General features: G+C 60.5%; 2 protein-coding genes across 2 annotated transcripts; both read right to left on the bottom strand.

The window, feature by feature from the left end:
* Positions 1 to 277: 277 nt before the first annotated feature.
* CPNE7 (copine 7) lies at positions 278 to 11,113 on the bottom strand (the record flags this gene model as incomplete). Its single annotated transcript, XM_079907875.1, is given in 18 exon segments — positions 278 to 334; positions 444 to 545; positions 1,152 to 1,263; positions 3,687 to 3,729; positions 3,732 to 3,807; positions 4,325 to 4,364; positions 4,366 to 4,556; positions 5,886 to 5,972; positions 6,257 to 6,355; positions 6,581 to 6,679; positions 7,338 to 7,421; positions 7,932 to 8,006; positions 8,175 to 8,249; positions 10,638 to 10,666; positions 10,669 to 10,906; positions 10,908 to 11,040; positions 11,042 to 11,080; positions 11,082 to 11,113. Coding segments are annotated over 18 exon segments (1,611 nt in total).
* A 2,746-nt stretch (positions 11,114 to 13,859) lies between these two features.
* Positions 13,860 to 16,123, bottom strand: RPL13 (ribosomal protein L13). The gene is made up of 6 exons (XM_079906517.1): positions 16,051 to 16,123; positions 15,755 to 15,875; positions 15,488 to 15,629; positions 15,114 to 15,287; positions 14,572 to 14,628; positions 13,860 to 14,043 (listed from the first exon to the last, which is right to left on the bottom strand). The coding sequence occupies exons 2-6, from the start codon at positions 15,856 to 15,858 to the stop codon at positions 13,885 to 13,887; spliced, it is 636 nt and encodes a 211-aa protein (XP_079762643.1). The 5' UTR covers positions 15,859 to 15,875; positions 16,051 to 16,123; the 3' UTR covers positions 13,860 to 13,884.
* Positions 16,124 to 17,664: the final 1,541 nt, after the last annotated feature.

Below are 17,664 nucleotides of genomic sequence, written 5' to 3' on the forward strand. Positions count from 1 at the left end.
CCCTCCCCATGTCCCCAGGAACACACACACACAGACACACACACACACAGACACACAGACACACACACACACAGCTGAGGCCTATTGGCTGTGGGCTTCGGGTCCTGAGAACCAGGCTGGGTGGCCCAACTCAGGACCCTGCTCCAGTGCACCCCAGGCCCAATGACTTCACGTCTCTGAGCTCAGTCCCCTTCTGCGAGATGCCAGCCACCGCGGTCTGGCCCGGGGCTGCTGCTAGGGTCTGAGCCACGCTCGGCAGGCGGCCAAGACCAAGCCCTCACGGCCGGGGCTCAGCAGCTGCTGCAGATCTGCGAGGGTCCAGGGTGCCCTTGCCCTGGGGCAGACGCCAAAGCAGGGGAAGCTTTCGCCCAGAGCCCCCTGGGCCCAAGGCCGCACGCCTGGCATCTGACAGCCCTGCCGTCCACGTCAGTTACGGCACTCACAGCTGCCTGCTGCCGCTTCCCCTCCACAGCAGAGGAGAGAGCAGCCTGGCTGCCAAGCGGCCCCTGTCCCACTGCCTCAGCCCACAGCTGCCTCTGAGGACACTGGAGGGGAGGGGCCCAGGGCGAGGCAGACGACCAGCAGGCTGGGGCACCTCCACAATCAGGGTCGCACAGAATGAGGAAGAGGCACCCCGCTCCCCCAGGAGACCGATATTTATTGACCAACAGGTGTTTTGTGCCAGGCCCTGTGCACACCCTCCCATGCCGTCCTTACGAGAGGGTGCAGAGTTATACCAAAACGCGGTGGCTTAGAACAGGGGCAAACAAGGAGGAACTCACCCCGTTTCTGTGGGCCGGCCGGCTCCCTCCTGAAAGTGCAGGAAGGTGTCGTGGGAGCTGGGGAGCCCCTACCCAGGCAGCAAGGGACCAGGGCAGTCCTGTGATGTGTTCATGTCAGAGCCTTGGAGACACACAGGACCAAGGCCGCCTGGACTCCAGGAGAAGCGGCAGCCACCCCACCTCTCGAGGGGAGGGGCGGCCAAGAACTCTAGGGCCGTGATTTAAAGCTGCCGCGTCCCCAGGTGACAGCAGGGGCTCACGTGCAGGCTGAGGAGACTGTCCAATGAGCACTGGGCCAGGCGTTCGCCTGACTCTGGACCAGTGCTTAAGTCAGTGACCATTGCAGGCTTTTGCAAATCCCAAACCCACCCTCCGAGAATGGGGGCTGCTCCGAGCAGTGTGCTGCAGGCGACTTCGAAAGACAATGAGGCCCACGTGCCTCCGTGGGGGCCCCAGGCCACGGCGCACCTTCTGGGTCCGCCTGCTGAGAACCCCACGTGCAGTGCTGAAGAGCTGGGGGCTGGCCGGCCGCCGGGGTTTCAGCCCAGCCCTTCCTGGGCTTCCCTCCCTGGGATCCCATCTGGATTCCAGAGCCCTTGATGGAGAACCTTGTACTGAAAGGTACAAGGACTTGTACCTCCAGGAATTGCAAGAGGCTGGCGGGTCCTGCTTCTGCCACTGGCCAGCTGTATGACCCTGGGCAAGTCACTTAACTGTTCTGAGCCCTGCTTTTCTTGTGAACTGGGCGTATTTGCCATCCTTCTGGGCCAGAATCTTCGGGTGGCAAGGGACAGAAGCCCCACCCCCAGCCCCAGCTGGCCTGCGCAGAAAGGGAAGAGCAGATCCACGTGCCCCCAGCATCATTTCTCTGTCCACCTCCTCTATGCCGGCTTCCTCCTCAGGCAGGCCTTGTCCATGTGGCGGCAGTGGTCACCAGCTGCTCCTGGGTCCCATCCCATCAGCTTAGCAACCTGCAGGAAAGTCTCAGGACCCAGTCTCATTGGCCAGCCAGGTGGAGCGCCCACCCAGAGCCAATCACAGTGGCCAGGGAACAGCACGCTCGCTGATTGGCCAGGCCTGGGTCGTATCCACCCTGGGATTTGGACAGTGGTCCAGGCCCATGAAATACATGGACTGAGAGACGGCCCCCAAAGGAAGGAGGTGGGAACGGATGCCGGGGTGCCCGCCTGAACCGCCCCTGGGGCAGTAATCACTTTATTATTCTACTGCCTGTGGGCAGAGCTGGCCACCTTCTCAGGCTGGGCACCGGCTGGTACAATCACCACATCTGTGCAGCTGAGCCAGCTGATACCTTCCTGCCCCCACCTCCCTCGGCGGCCCCCCTACACCTGCACGTGCCCGGCCGAACCACCCACTGGCCGGGCCCCACGACTGCCCCCGTCGTCCTCGCGTCCACACCTGTTCTGGCCCCAGGAGGGCATCCTCTGAGGGCTGCCCCCCACCCCCCTTGACGCCCGACTGCTCTCTGCTTCTTGTTGGCCAGAGGTGAGAGGCTGGGGCCTCACACCTCGGCCCCCTCCCTGCTCCACGTGCTCTGGGAGGGGCTACAACCCACCAAGGCGACAGCTCCCGGGGCCATCACGGCTGCCCCCGTGCTGTGCATGGACCCCTCCCATTCCTCTTGGCTTCTGCCTCCCCAGGGAGCTCAGCTGACCAGCCTCTGCTGGCTTCGCCCCTGAGCCGGGCCCAGGAACTGTCCACGGCTTTCTGCCGCTGAAATGGCAACCCACTCCCACAGGACTCAGCGGCTGGGCTGCTGCTGGCTCACCCTCGCTGCTCAGGACCACGTCACCGCCGCTCTGCAGCCCTGCTGCCTCCCAGATGTGGATGGAAGGGCTGCTGCTTGGGTGTCCTCGCATCCCCGAAGAGACCAGTATCGGCCCTTCTGGAATTCAGCAGTAGCCAGGTTACCATGGCGATGCCCACTATCCCCGCTGAACGGGAGATGAATCAGGAGCTAAAAATAGGCCCCCAGAGTGGATGGACGGAAGGGTGGGTAGGCCTGGATTCAGGGTCGGAACAGTTTGTTTCTCCCCGACAAGATAATTTAGGGGAAATCTCAATTGGAAATCCACCCCCAGAGGGCTGGGAGGCGCTGGCAGGTGGTGACCCTCCCCTGACAGAGCCCATAGCACGCAGCCCCCAGTGGGTCCTCGTAGAGCCCAGTGTAGGCAGCCGCTCCCCACCCGAGCCTGGCCAAGAGGAGGCTGCTCGGGGCGGGGCGGCCATCGCACCGTCTGGCCCTTCCCATGGTCAAGCAATGGTCCCCCGCACCCTTTCATTCCTGGGAGGGCCCTTGGTTCAGTCCAGGAAGGAGCTGGTGAGCCTGACGAGAAGCTCCCGGCTCCAGTGTGGGAGCTGCAGGGCACACGTGCACCGCTCCATCCCTCCAGGGGTTGCAGGCCTCTGCTGGGGGGACAGTAAAGGCACAGAGCCGCTGCAAGGACAAGATGACACTTCATTCTGCCTCAGCCTCCTGCCCCCACCCCCAGAGACCCCACAGACACAGAGAGACATGGGGATGCAGCTGGGACAAAGAGGGATCTGGCTATAGGGATGGGTGTCCGGGGGGGTCTGGGTTTTCTCAGAGACAGGACGCTGCCTGCTGCCCCCTCCCCCATGAAGATCAGATGCAAAAGCAGGAATCCCCCAGACCCCCCCACCCACCCACCCGGCTCAGGCAGGGTCAGGCGTGCCCAGGGGGACCTGTCCCTCCTTCAGCCCTGGGGCCCGGAGGGAGGCTGGCCCACCGGGCAGCAGGGTCACAGGAGCCAATGGTGGGTGTGGGCTGGGGGAAGGAAGGCCCCTGGGCAGTCGGGGTGGAGGGTGCTAGAAACAGATGGTGGACACAGTCCTGGCCGGCCCCCTACCGTGTGTCCTCACGGAGTGGAGCCCGGGCTGGTCTCGCCGAGGTCTCTCAGAGGCATTCCTCGTGTCTGTAATACTCAACCAGCTGCCTGGGCACCTCGGCAAGCACACTCTTGGCCAGCGCCACGGGGGACGCCTGGGGGTGGGGACAGCGTGCCTCCAGCCGGCTGCCCAGCCCCCAGCCCCTCCCCTAGAGCCGCCATTCACACCGTGACCTCCACCCCCTACGGCTTGTGCACCAGCTCCTGGGACCACGACCAGGAATTCACCCAGTGGGCGGCCGGGTGAGCTTGCGCTAACGATGAGAACGCGCTCGCTGGGCAGTCCGTCTGCGCTGGCACTGCGGGTGGCACAGGGGGGCCCCTCTGGATCGGTGTGACCCTGCTCTGGGTACAGGGCAAAGTGGCTGAGGCAGGAGGGAGGCCCAGGTCCCCAGTGAAGCTGTGAGTGTGTGTCCACGGGACAGGCAGTTCTTTCCACGTCACAAAGGGAGCGGGGAGCTGCCTGAGAGGAGCCCTGCCCTCCGGGGCACCCATGTGACACTTCTCTCTTGCAAAAGTTTCTAGGGGCCGAAAGCTGCTCAGAACGGCGAGGGGCCCGGGGCCCCAGTGCGCTGCCCGAGGGGCCCGCCCGACCACCCGCCCAGCACTCACGCTCTTGAGCTCCCAGAAGGGCACAAACTTCAAGATGTGAGAGGGCAGGCTCGCCCCGTGGGGAGCACAGGACACCGCTGTCGCCGTCGAGGACCTGCATGTCGGTGAAGTCGGCGTTGCCCACCCCCACGATGATAGACACGGGCAGGTGGGAGGCGCGCATGATGGCCTCGCGTGTGTCCGCCATGTTGGTCGCCACGCCGTTTGTCAGGATCAGCAGCATGTAGTATTGCTGGGGCCACAGGGACCCTTCAGGGCAGCTGCGTCTCCCCCTACTCAAACTCCAAGTCCACCAACCAGATGGCCTGGGGGTGACCATGGTTTCCAAGCTTTTCTAAAAGCGTATTTGCTGAAGCGTAACCCACACACGCACGCGCGCACACACACACACACACACACACACACACACACACACACACACACACACACACACACACACACACACGTAATCACAATGAACTGTGAACACATGCTCTCTTTGACCCTGAAGCAGATACTGGAACGGCCACACCTTATAGATGGGGAGACCGCAGCTGGGGGAGCCGGGGTTGACCCAGGTCTGAGGCCAGAGGAGGAGAGGTCTGTGGGCCTTGGGTAGGAAGGGGCTCCCACACCCTGAAGAGTCACTGAGATTCAAGGAACAGAGTTTGGAAAGGACACAGTCTGGTCCAGCCTGGCCCGGTGCCCAGTGCATCTGCAGAAGACAGACTGGCACTTGTTTCAAATAAAGGTCCATTTCCAGTGTGAAGAAAACAAAACCACTCAGAAATCGTTACTAAAAATCTGGATGAGAGAAAACATACAAGAGAAGAAAGAATCACCCTGGAGGTGCAGCCCCTGGAAGGCCGGCCGGGCTGTCCACCAGTTGGCCCAGTCCCTGGCCCAGTGGGCACCCAGCACCGTGATATCTCCAGAGAAAAGGAGCCAACCGACAGCGCAACAGGGGCACCCTCTCCCAGAGGGCTCCTCTCTGAGCCTGCAGACCAGGGGGATGGGCAGTCTCCTGTCCATGGCTGGAGCACCCCTGCAGTGCCCAGCCCAGCCCTCAGCCCCACATGCCCTCCTCCTGCCCCCCAGAGTAGGGCCAGTTCTCCATTAACATCTCACAGCCCTGCGTTTGCCAGTAGTGCAAACTCCACACCCTCACCGCCTGGAACAGAAGCTTCACCTGAGCCCGGGGACCACTGCAGTCAGGGTCCCCGGAAGCGTCAGCAAGGAAGGACAGGGCTTCTCCGTGGGACAGAAAGACGGGTGGGGGCAAACTGCAGGTGGAGGCGCAGGGAAGTGGGTCCCGCGACACGTGCCCAGCATCCACCCGCATCCACCTTGCTCGGCTAAGATGAGGGGTCCGAGCCCCAGCAAGGACAGAGGCAGGCCTGAGTGCCCCCAGAGCCTGGCAGCCCCCCCCAGGGGAATGAGAGGGGATATGGAGGCCACCAGACTCCATATGAAGGTCAGCAGACTCCAGCCAGGGGCCCGGATCACTCTCTGCAGAACTGAGGCAGGAGCACCCCTTCCACCCACTGCGGGGGGAGGGGCTGCAGGCTGGGCCGAGGCGCACCTTCAGGTCTGCCAGGATGACCACCCCAGAGTTCTTGGGACTGCGCTTCTCCTGCGTGTACTTGAGGTTTACACAGTCCCACTGGGCCTGGGGGACAGGGACAAGCAGAGACCCCCACCCCAGAGTGCCAGCACCCAACACCCACCCCAAGGGGCAGGGGAGGACTGAAAGCCCTGCCCCACCGGTATTTGTCACTTCAACTTTAACACAGGCTGGTGGTCCCTACTCCAGCCACCTGGTGGGTGTGGGTGTCCTGCTCTGTCACCATCTTTAGCCTCTCTAAAACCATCACAACAATTTCTGGGGCAACCCAGCGCAGGGCCAGCGCCCCAGCGCATTCTGGGGGACAGGCGGGCCCTTCCTGCTCTCACCTGGTCCTCCCGGAAGGCATTCTGCATCTCCACTAAGGTGGTAGAGAATTCTGCGATGAAGTCGTGCTTCCCGCGGGAGTCATAACCCCAGACGAGGCCCTGGGGACCCTGGGACCCCTCAGCCCGCCTGCCCCTCTGAGGCCCCCAGCCTGGGTGTCTCCATGCCCCTGCAGCAAGGCCGCCCCCTTCCCACCATCCTCCCCCACGTACCTCAACTCCAGGAAGGTGTGGTCTGGGGGGACTCGCCCCACCCCAGCCCCGCCCCCAGCCGCCCCATCCCCTCCCCAGCACCCACCCTCCGCCAGCCGGCCCCGCCCCGCCCACCTTCAGAGGCGGAGGCTCCTCACAGCTGCACAGGCTGCTCAGGCTGCTCAGAGACACCTTGAAAGGCTGCCAGGTGGGGCTCAGGTCGTTCTTCACCACCTGCGGACCGGGAGGGGCGGCTCAGGCGGCCCTGCCTCAGGCTCTGGGCAGGACCCTGCGAGCCCAGAGCTGCATCTCCGAAGCTCGTTCCTTCCAGAGCCACCTTCCTAACCCCCCACATTCCTGGACCACCTGAACTTCTTTTTCCTTAAACAGTCTTTTTTGTACTCAAATTAATTTATCTCAAAAAGAAACGCCTTCCGGGGCTTCCCTGGTGGCGCAGTGGTCGAGAGTCCGCCTGCCGATGCAGGGGACACGGGTTCGTGCCCCGGCCCGGGAAGATCCCACATGCCGCGGAGCGGCTGGGCCCGTGAGCCATGGCTGCTGAGCCTGCACGTCCGGAGCCTGTGCTCCGCAACGGGAGAGGCCACAGCAGTGAGAGGCCCGCGTACCGCAAAAAAAAAAAAAAAAAAAAAAAAAAAAGAAATGCCTTTCCACTGGTGTAACTGAAACCTTGTTTTACGGGCAGGATCCGGATTCTTGATTCCAGGACGGACGCTCCGTGCCCACCTGGCCGCTCTCTGTTCAAAGGGGTACGGCGGTTTTGGAGGTCAAGATGCTACAGCCGTGGGGGGCCAGGGAGGTGCAGGGAGGGCCGGGGTGACTCCTCCCCCTGTCCTTTCACGCTCTCCCTGGGTGCTGGCCAGGGACCCCTCACCTCCGTCCTGTACACCAGCTGCTTGCTCTGATCATCGTTGATCCGGTGCAGCTCCAGGAGGGGGTCCGGCTTGCTGAAGAGGCCCTGCAGGAGGAGCAGAGGGTGTGCTTGGCAAGCGGTGGGGTCCAGGCTCTGCCACCTCCTGGCTGTGAGGGCAACGGCCTCCCCTCTGGAGCGTCCCTGGCTCCCCAGCGCCCAGCGCCCAACGCCCAGTTCCCATCCTGCCCCCCACCTGTCCCACCCCCGCTTCAGTCTCCGTCCAGGGGAGGCAGCAGGCAATGCCAGGTCAGACCCCTGCTCTGTGCCCCTACCCCACATGAGAAGCCAGCAGGACCAGAACCGAGTTCAGATCCAGTTCCTCCACTGTCTGGACGGGGACCTCCCTGAGTGCCCGTCACAGGGAGCTGAGGATGAGCTGACGGCAGCGACACATACAGGACCCTGACAGCAGCACAACCGCCTGGACGGGCAGCCCCACCCACGGCTCTGAGTGCGTCCCACTCCTCAGCCACCTGTCTCCCTGTGGACACAGTGTAGCTCTGTCTACACCTCCTGACAGGAGGGAAAGCTGGGCCCCAGGGGGGTGCCCCTCACCTTGTCATCCAGCTTCATGGCACGGAGGGAGAGCTCCGCATGGCCTTTATTCCCAGAGATGTCTCTGGCTATCACCTGGGCGAAGGGAGAGCGCCAAGGCTCCCGGCTGGGCAGGAGGGGTCTGACCCCACCCTTCCCCGCCCAGCTGCAGCCCAGCCTCGGGAGGTGTCCAGAGGCCCCGGCCTCAGCGAGGAATGGGTGGGGGTCTGCAGGGGGCGGGGCTGGTGGAAGGCGGGGCCTCACCGTGCTGGGGGACTTGCCGGCGTTCCTGCTGACCTTCAGCAACAGTGCTGGGGTCACCTTCTTCTGGGCCACGATCTGGAAGTCAAAGGCTCAGGGAGGGGTACGCACCTGCTCCCCTGAGGACCCTAACCCCGTCCTGGGTCTCCCTGTCTCCTCCCCAACGCCCCCACTCACCCTCGGTGGCCAGCTTCCCCAAACCTACCCCCCAGGGCACCACGCCCTCAGCGCCTGGCAGCGGCCAGCCCGTGACCCTCTCTCGCTCCACCAGGCCCTCAGCTCGGCACACCTCACGGCCTCCTAGGCCCTCCCACCGCCCACACACCAGGTGAGGAAAGGGAGGCTCGGGAGGAGGGAGTCACGCTGATGAGCCGTGTGCGCAACCTGCGGCAGAAGCCGTGCCCTGGGAACCCATCACCCTCTACGGACCAGGCCGAGGACAGCGCAGCCCCTACCACAGCCCAAGGCCAGCGAGCGAGTGGCCATGGGGCTTCCCAGCCCCATCCAGGACCCCCAGGCTGCTCCCCCCCTGGGGTCTCAGCCCCCTGCCCAGCCCTCCCCCTCCTCTCAACAATCTCCCCGGGGGCTGCATTCCTCATTGGCCTATAAGCCCCTGACTGGGCTAAGAGTTGACCCGGGAATGCCGTCTGCAGCCAGCAACACCGGCTCACCAGGGGCAGCTCTAAGACTGGTCTGCAAACAAGATAGAGGACGACCACCCTCATGGCTGCTGGACGACCAGGTACTTTGTATGTGTGGGGACTGCCCCCTTCCACTGGCCAGCGAGTCCTCAGCTGTGGCCGTGGTGGGTGAGGGCAGTGCTGACCCCCTTCGCCCTGCCCCACACAGGATCCTGTCTAACAAGCTAAGACAGAGAGACAGAGGACACCCCCCCCCCCCAACAGGAGGTGCCTGGCTAACAGCTCAGAGCACACAGGAACATTCTGTGCAGAAGAGAAACCCATCCCAGGTGGGGGAAGTGGAGGCCAAAAAGGGCCACGTGCCAGGCCCCCCAGATTCTCCCATTTGCAGACTCACTTCTGGGCTCTCCTGTTCTGAGTAACGGGATAGTTGCTTTAGCTGGTTTGACAAGTGACCATGCTTCCTGAGAGCCCCGCAGTTCCCACGGAGGTGGCCTTGTCACGGTCCCAGTTTCCCATATGAGGAAGCAGAGGTCAGGGACTCGCTCAAGGGCGCACCACTGGAATCTGAAGACAAGGTCCTAGCCTTTGGCCACTGATGGTAGCGCCCCTGACGGCCCCACAGATCTGGCAGTCCTGGGGGGGCCCTTCCCTAAAGTTTACGTGTATGTCCAGATGTGTGTCCATACATGTATCTGTGTATCCATGGATCTGCACCCACATGTGCATGCATGCCGATGCACGTGTGTCCGTGCATGTGTGTCCCTGTGTGTTGTCCTCTTCCACGCTCATGAGAGCAGGTAAGAGGCCAACACTGGGTAGAAGCCTTCCCTGTTGCTTTCACGTGGGGCTCTGCCCTGCCTAAATCTTGATCCTCTTAACTGATGGAAGGCTCTACCCTGCCGGCTCCAACCCAGGCAGTGATGGGGATGTCACACACAGGCTTCACGCTGGGTGAAAGGAGTCGGACACAAATGAGAACACACTGTGTGATTCATGGACGTGAAATTCGAGAACAGGCAAAACTACTGGGGGAGGGGATTGAGAGGAACAGGGGACCTGCTGGATGACACAAATGTCCTGTGTGACCTGGGTGATGGTCAGGTGTATACAACTGTCTAAGCCCATCGATCCCAACCCTCGAGATCTACACATCTTACTGTACGTAAATTACACCTCAATAAAAGACAGGCACCCCAGAGCACTCACGAGAATCTAACGTGACACATCGAGTGTTCGGCTCAGAGCCTGCGCTAAGCTGTCCGGCTGGTGGCTGGTGGCAAGAGCTCCCGTTACACTGACCACGGTAGAGCTAATTGGGAACGACCTCACCAGAGCATGCAGTGTCCCTCGGGTGGCAGCTGGACCTCAGACCGGTCACTGCCATGGGGAGAGATGAGGGAAGGGCTCCCTTATGTCATGGAAGTGAAAAAAAGCAAACTGCAGAACAGTATATGCCGTTTGTGTTTTTATAAGTGTATCTACAGAGAAAAAACTATGTTCCTTTGCTCAGTGAAGAATAAATCTCTCCAGAAGGATGTAACGAACCTGGGGACGGGGCACGAGGGAGATATGTGGTCCAGGGTGTACCTGCTATACTTTCTGAATTTAGACCCATATGAACGTATTACCCAGTTCAAAATTACATTTTTTTAAGTAAAAAATGTTTTACAAGAAGGAGCTATGGAGTCAGAGCAGCTGGTACACGGTCTGTGTGTAATCACGCTGTCCCCAGGCCACCACTGCCATCGCACCGGCCCTCAGGACCAGCTGAGGTCTCCATGCTGCCCTCCTCCCTCTCCCTCCCAAGGGGACGGGCGCCCACCTGCCCCGAGGTGCACTCCATGCCCCCCAGAAGTCGTCATCCTGGCAGCTGAGGCTGCTGGGCCCGTGGGTGTCGTGGACCTCAAAGCACAGCTTCTGCACCTCCTCAAAGTAGTCCAGCGTGAAGACCTTGGAGAAGGCCGGATGCAGGCCGCTCCGGGCCACCTCGGTTCTGTCCACCTGCAAGCAGCCCTGGGTGAGCAGACCCCCGGGGTGGGGGTGGGATCTGTCCAGCTGAGCACTCCCCGAGGCCCTGTGCCCCGGCTCTATACCTCAGGGTCCCCCCCTCCCACCCATCTGCCCTCGGGTGGTCTTGAAGGACTTGCTTCCAGGACCTGCTGCGGGAAGACAACCCCTCCCCCTCGCCCCGCCCGCCACCTGCTGCTGCGATGCCCCAGGGGGGCATTGCCCAGACCCCTGGGCACCTCCCTCCCTGAGACAAAGGCAGTCCTCTGGCCCCCAGAGGGCCTGCTCCATCCCCACACCACGGATGGGCAGGCAGGCTTAGAGGCGAGGACGTGTCCAAGGGCCTTTGTGAGGTCACTCACTCAGCAGAGGGATTCCACCTGGACCCCAGTCTCCACCCAGAAACCAGTACTCTCACCTCCCTTGACCCTCCAGGCGCCAGGTGTCTCTGCAGCTCTGCTGCACCAACCCCTCCCCTCCCAAGTTGGCAGGGCCACCCGAGCCCCTGTGAAGTCATAGTCAGGACGCCTGCCCAGGGCCAGATGGACAAGGGACACTGTCCAAGTCTGGCTGTCCCCCTCCTGGGTTCCCCTGACCGGGAGCCACTCTGCACAGGGCTGGCCCTGGGCACCCAACACTGCTGCTCCCAGGATGGTGGCCTGCTTCCCTGGGGGAGTGAAATCTTTCATAACCCAACCTCAGCCCCCGATCCTTCACTTCTGTTCCACTCAGGCAGAAACAAGCTGCTGGGTCCAGCCCACACTTCACGGACCGCACAGACAAGGACACAAAGGTGGGACCTCGGGCCAGGGCAGGAGGGGGAGACCACGAGGACAGCTGCCCAAAGTCGTGATGGCAGTGCAGCCAGGGAGCCAGGTGGCAGCAGTGTCCACCGGGTGGGCGGTCCAGCTGAGGGAGGCCTGGTTTTACTCGTGCCTGGCTCATCTGGGGGCTCTGAGGATACCCTTGGCAGGAGCCGCCTGGATGCTGCGCCCAGCCCCTCCACCCTCAGTCCCTTTCAACAGTGACCCAGCTTTACCTCCTCTGCCGGAGGCACCATCCTTCCTGGGGAAATTTTCAAAAGGGCAGGAACTTACCACGCAGCACCGTTTCATCAGTTCGTCCCCCAGCACTGTGCAACTGGGGCTTACAAAGGAGGGGAGCCCAGCTGAGGCACCACAGTTGGAGGGTGGGGACCAAGGCCTAACACACACCTTCCCACTGCCCCTCAGGTCCTCAGGCTCCCCAGATGTAACCCCCGAGAAAGCTCTGAGCCGTTCCCAGGAGGGTGGGCCCAGAGGTGAATCTGGAAGGCCAGCCCTCTCTTCCTGGGCTGCAGGCCTTCACCAGGCCCTGGACCATGGTCCTCCTGTTGAGCAGTCCTCACCGCTACCCAAGGCTGACACGCACCCAACACGCTGCAGTGAGAGCCAGAGATCTTTCAGAAACAAATCTCCACAAAGGTAAGATAGTTTGTTTTGGTTACTGCCATGTCCCTGCAACCTGGGACTGTGCCTGGCCCACAGCAGATACTCAATAAATACTTGAACGAGTGCCCGTTCTCTCTTCATCGATTTGTTCTGAGACAATTCCCCGCACATCGCTTTCTACCTTCCCTGGCCCACCCACACCTGCTCCATCATCAGCTTCCACCGTCCAGGTCCTCAGGACAGTCATGCCAGGCAGGCCCTGGGCCAGAAGTGGGTCAGCTCATTCAGTTTCCTCTGGTCTGGTTCTAAGCAACTGAGAACTGATTCTAGCTGAGGGAACAAAAAAGAACAAGGACACTGGGAAATTCCTGGAATTGGGCATGAACTACCCGGGACAGAGGCTGCGGTTAGGAAAGGGAGGTCGTTGCCTCTCCTTTCCTCTGGACCTTTTGTGACGCAAAGACTGTGTTTTCCTCCTGTAACGCCCAAAAAACATACAAGGAGAAAAAAAGGCAAGTGCAACCACCTACGCGAGACATCAAGGAAAGAGGACTGTTCACCCTTTGCGCAGCTGCCCCTTAGTCTACTCTTTGGCTTGAACTAAGTTGAGTAAAGTGGGAAAAAAACCGAAATAACCTAAAATGACTACAGTTTCCCTGTAAACTACAACAATTTGAATCAACTGGGAGTTAGAATTTCAATTTTTTAGAAAAATATCACAATTATCTACATTTTAACAAAGCAACTACAGGATACAAAATCAAATTAAAATTCCCTCTGGAGGGGTGACACTCCCATGGGTTAAAATGCAGTGATGTATACCTTCCCTCCCAAATAAAAAATACCGTGTAACTTGAACATTAAACAAAAATGATTTGCAACTACCCAGACCGACACTAGTCTCCTACAAATGCCCCAGCACTCCCTGGTGGCCACTGCAGGCACTGCGGGTGACACCAGCACACGTACTTTGGTATCTGTCCAGGAGATGCACCTACAACCCACAAACAGCTCTGCCCAGATGGACACTGGCACAGTAGACCCCGGCCCCGCACACCCAGCCAGAGGCCTCTCTGCCCCCCCAGCCTGTGAGCACCTCAGCCGGGGCTCCAGCAGACGGGCAGCTACCCTGCCCTCGGGTAGCTTAACTCCTTGCCAGGTCTCTGAGCACAAAGTAAATGAACCAGTGTCTCCAGGCTGTCCAGAGGCAGCCCCCCATGTGCCCTCTCTCACAGATGGCCCATCAGGCTCCAACCCCCAGGCCTCCACACCAGCTGACCTTTCTATGGCTCATGACTGCCAATACACAAAGTGAGCATGGACGTCAAATCAGTACCTCATAAACTGTTAGCTTTAGAGATGAGAACAGTGGTTTAATAGTCCTCCGAATTGCCTGAGGTAGTTGGTACCGAACGCACAGCACCTGCAGGGGTGGAGGGTTCCGACAAGGAAACTCACTGAGCACCTGCCTCCCAGGCCCCGAACCTGCTCCCCTCACAGCAGGCCTGCTGCGACGAGGGACAAGGACGTGCTCCAGGTTCCCCTCAAGGAGGAGGCTCTCCAGGCCCCAGTTCCTTACACAACGAAGGTCACATGGACACTGCAGGTTTATCACAAGTTACCAACAGCACTTTATTTTTTCTTTTCAACATCCTGTTCTGCAGCTTCCTTGGCCCTTTTTGCCCGGATGCCAAAAAGCCGGGCGTTGGCACGGGCCATGCGGAGACTGGCGAACGCCTTGAAGTTCTTCTCTTCCTCTGTGATGACTCTGGCTTTCTCCTTCTTGTAGACCTGGAAGGGAGCACAGGCCCAGGAGCAGCTGTCAGCAAACTGAGAGGCCTTGGAGGGGCATCTGCCCACCCAAGAAAGGCTACAGGGGAGGCCACCAAAAGATTCTAACAATCCCCCGTGGATTTAAAACAACCCCAAGTCATGTGAAGGGTGGGCGGGGCACTGTGCTTGGACAGGACCTGGAGAAGGGGAGGCTCAGGCCCACGCCCCACTCGCAGGAGCCTCAAGGGCCTGGTCAATTGCCACTCAGGTTACAGGATCACCAAACACCCAGGGTTGCCTACAGCCTGGCCTTTCCAAATAGGAGAGAAAAAGAGCCCAACAGAGGGAGTGGTGACAAGTAAGGGTCCACAAAGCTTCCCTCAAGGAGTCCATCTGTTAAGATGCAGGAGGCTCTCTCCAGGGTGGAAGGAAGGTCCTTTCCACAAACTTGTAAATCTCAACATGGGCCCCAGATGCCAGGCTGACTCCCTCCGACCCAACCCCCGCCCTGTCATTCAGTTGCTCCCTCCAAACATGCCCACTTACGTTCCGTATGGGCATGACTGGTCCGGTCAGCTGGGTGGCCAATTTGAGCTCTTCAGCCTGTGTGCAGTGAGAAGGGAGTTAGGTGGGTTCAGCTCATCTGCCCAAGCCTGTAACCCCTGGCTGGGTGTCTGCCAACGGATCCCTGTCCGTCTAGCCGATGGCAGGCACAGGCAGATGAAAAAGCGCCAACCACGTGTGCAACAGAGACACAGGTAGAACAACTCTCAGAAACCCATACCGATGGACTGTTAATTTGACACAAAGGTCAGTAACAGGAAAAACACTTTCCCAATTCTACAACAGCTGGCTCCGAGTCCCACAGCTCTTGCCCACGGTGAATCTCGGCAGTCCTAGTAATTAGCTTATGGACTCTCAGAGGCTTTCTTCTAGTTATCTATCAATTCTCTACTACCCTGCATGAAAACCCAGCTTTGGATGATAAAAAGCTACAGACAAATACGTGCTCTTCTCAAGGCAGCTAAACCCACAGTGAGACCTCCACGCCCTCACCCGGCTGGGCACAGAGGGACCCCGGTACTCACAGAGCTGTCTCCTTTCTTGGGGGCCGAGGGCTTCCTGGGGAAGAGAATGAGCTTGGAGCGGTACTCCTTGAGCCGCTGCACGTTAGCCTGCAGGGACTCCGTGCACTTGTTCCGCCGCCTCGGGTCCACCGAGATCCCAATGGTCCGGGCCACCTTTTTGTGGATGCCGGCCACCTGCCCCGAGACAGACACAGATGAAGACCCGAGAGCTCCCCGGTCCCCACCCCCTGCCGGGAAAGCCCAGCCGTCAGATGGAAAAGGGTTCAAGCACACTTTCATCACAGCGGTGCAGCGATTCCGGAGAATGTCATCACTTGGCTGTGGGCCACGAGGGACAACCCGTGGGACTCAGGACGCGGGCTGGCGACACTCACCCTCAGCTCCTCCAGGCTGAAGCCCCTGCCGGCGCGCACCTTGGTGTGGTACCTGACCGTGGGGCATCTCACCACCGGCCGGAGCGGGCCGGACGCGGGGCGCGGGGCAATGCGGCGCGCCTTGGCCTGCCGGGCCTTGCGTCTGCGCAGACAGAAGCCGAGCGGCGGTCACCGGCCGCCCCTCCCGCAGCGGGCCGGGAGCGCGAGTCCCGGCCGCCCTCCGCGCGCGGGGAGAGAAGGGGGCGCGCTCGCCTCGGGGCGGCTCACCTGCGTATCTTGCGCGCCGGCTGGTTGAACCATGTCGCCACGCGCCGCTGCCAGTCCTTGTGGAAGTGGGGCTTCAGGATCATGCCATTCCGGCTGGGCGCCATGGCTGAGGCCGACTGGCCTGGGGAGCAGGGAGGACGCGGAGCGAATTAGGGCCCGGGCACGGTGGCCCGCCGGCGCGCGCACAGAGCCCGGGCCACGGCCCGACGCCGACGGCGGCGGGCGGACCCCAGGGACGATAGATGGGGCCGGATGGTGTCGGATAGCAATGATAGCGCCACGCTCGGGTATCTTACCTCCTCCGCGGGTTCACGGACGCGGAAAAGAAAGGGGACCGCAGAGCACCCTGGGATGGTACTGGGCCCGGCCAATCAGAAACGACGGAGCGTTCTGACCAATCAGAGCCAGGGCCTCCGAGTGACGTACAGGCCCCACCCCCCCCACCCCGGCGGCCCTAGCTGCACGGACAGACATGGCGCCGCGTTTCCCGTGTTACGGGAGTCCCGCGCCCCCGCCCCCGGCAACGCCCGCGCCCCCGGCCCGCGGACGGTCTGGGTCTCGCAAAGCCTGGGCCGGCTGGCCGGCCTGCTTGTGCATCACGGTAGGCCTCGCCCTCCGCGTCCTGGTCTGCGGCCCCGGCCACCACGTGGAGCCTGCTTGCCCTCCCTGTGGGCGGAGCACACACTTAGGAGCGGGCCTTCCAGAGCGCCCTGCGCGTGTCGTACGGAGGTCTGCGGTCGGGCCGTTGGTGGCGAGTACCCGGCAGTGAGTGTGGAACTAAGAACCGCGTGGCGGGTCGCGGCTGTCCCGCGCTCCGCTGTGCACACTGCCACCCACGCAGCTGAGCGTCGTGAAAACACCAAGTAGCCAGACCACCTGGGCTGTGGCGCCTCCAGTTCCCGGGACAGCCTGGGACGACGCCAACACATCCTGCCATCTTAAGCCTTGACACCCAGCAACCCCTTTACGTTCCCAGCCTCACCCCAGTCACCAGGCTTCCTCCCCTGAAACCTAATCAACGTTTTATGAATTTCATGACAAAATAAGAAATTTGGAGGCCTGTGTCCTACGCTGAGTAAACAGGTAGCTGATACTAATGCTGATAGCTTTCTGCCCTACTGAGACACCCCCGGGTATTAGAGAAATCGGGGACTCACTGAGGAATTACAGGGTTATGGTTGGGGAGACCAGAACATGTGAAAGGGCAGAGGAGGGCTTTTAACGCATAAGTGCCAAGGCTGTGTGGAAGGTTGGAGCCCTGCCACCTAATAGGTACCCGCTCAGCTCTGACGCAAGGGCTGTATCAGTCCTGCTTGGCCGACAGTTGCTAGCAAATGCAAGAAAGCACTTTTCGGTAAACTCGGAAGTGGTGTTTATCTGTGAAGTTAGGGTCATAAACTTTTATTTTGGAATACTTTTAGATACACAGCAAAGTTGCAAAAGTAGTAGAGAGTTCCATTATATTATCTACCCAGGTCCTTTTAATATTAACATCCTACGTAGCAATGGTAAGGTTGGCAAAGCTAAGAAATTAGCATTGAGACTTCCCTGGTGGCTCAGTGGCTAAGAATCTGCCTCCCAATGCAGGGGACACGGGTTCGAGCCCTGGCCCGGGAGGATCCCACATGCCACGGAGCACCTAAGCCCGTGCACCCCAACTACTAAAGCCCATGCACCTATAGCCCGTGCTCCGCAACAAGAGAAGCCACCGTAATGAGAAGCCCCCGCACTGCAATGAAGATGGCCCCTGCTCGCCACAACTAGAGGAAAACCCACGCACAGCAATGAAGACCCAATGCAGCCAAAAATTAAAATTAAAAAAAAAAAATCTGTGCATCCTTTCACAGACACAGACGGCTAAACTGGAAGGTCAGTGACCCACAGTTAAGTGGCTGTGGAATTAGCTAGTA

The sequence above is a fragment of the Stenella coeruleoalba genome (assembly GCF_951394435.1).
Source record: "Stenella coeruleoalba genome assembly, chromosome: 20".
In the NCBI taxonomy this organism is placed as follows: domain Eukaryota; kingdom Metazoa; phylum Chordata; class Mammalia; order Artiodactyla; family Delphinidae; genus Stenella; species Stenella coeruleoalba.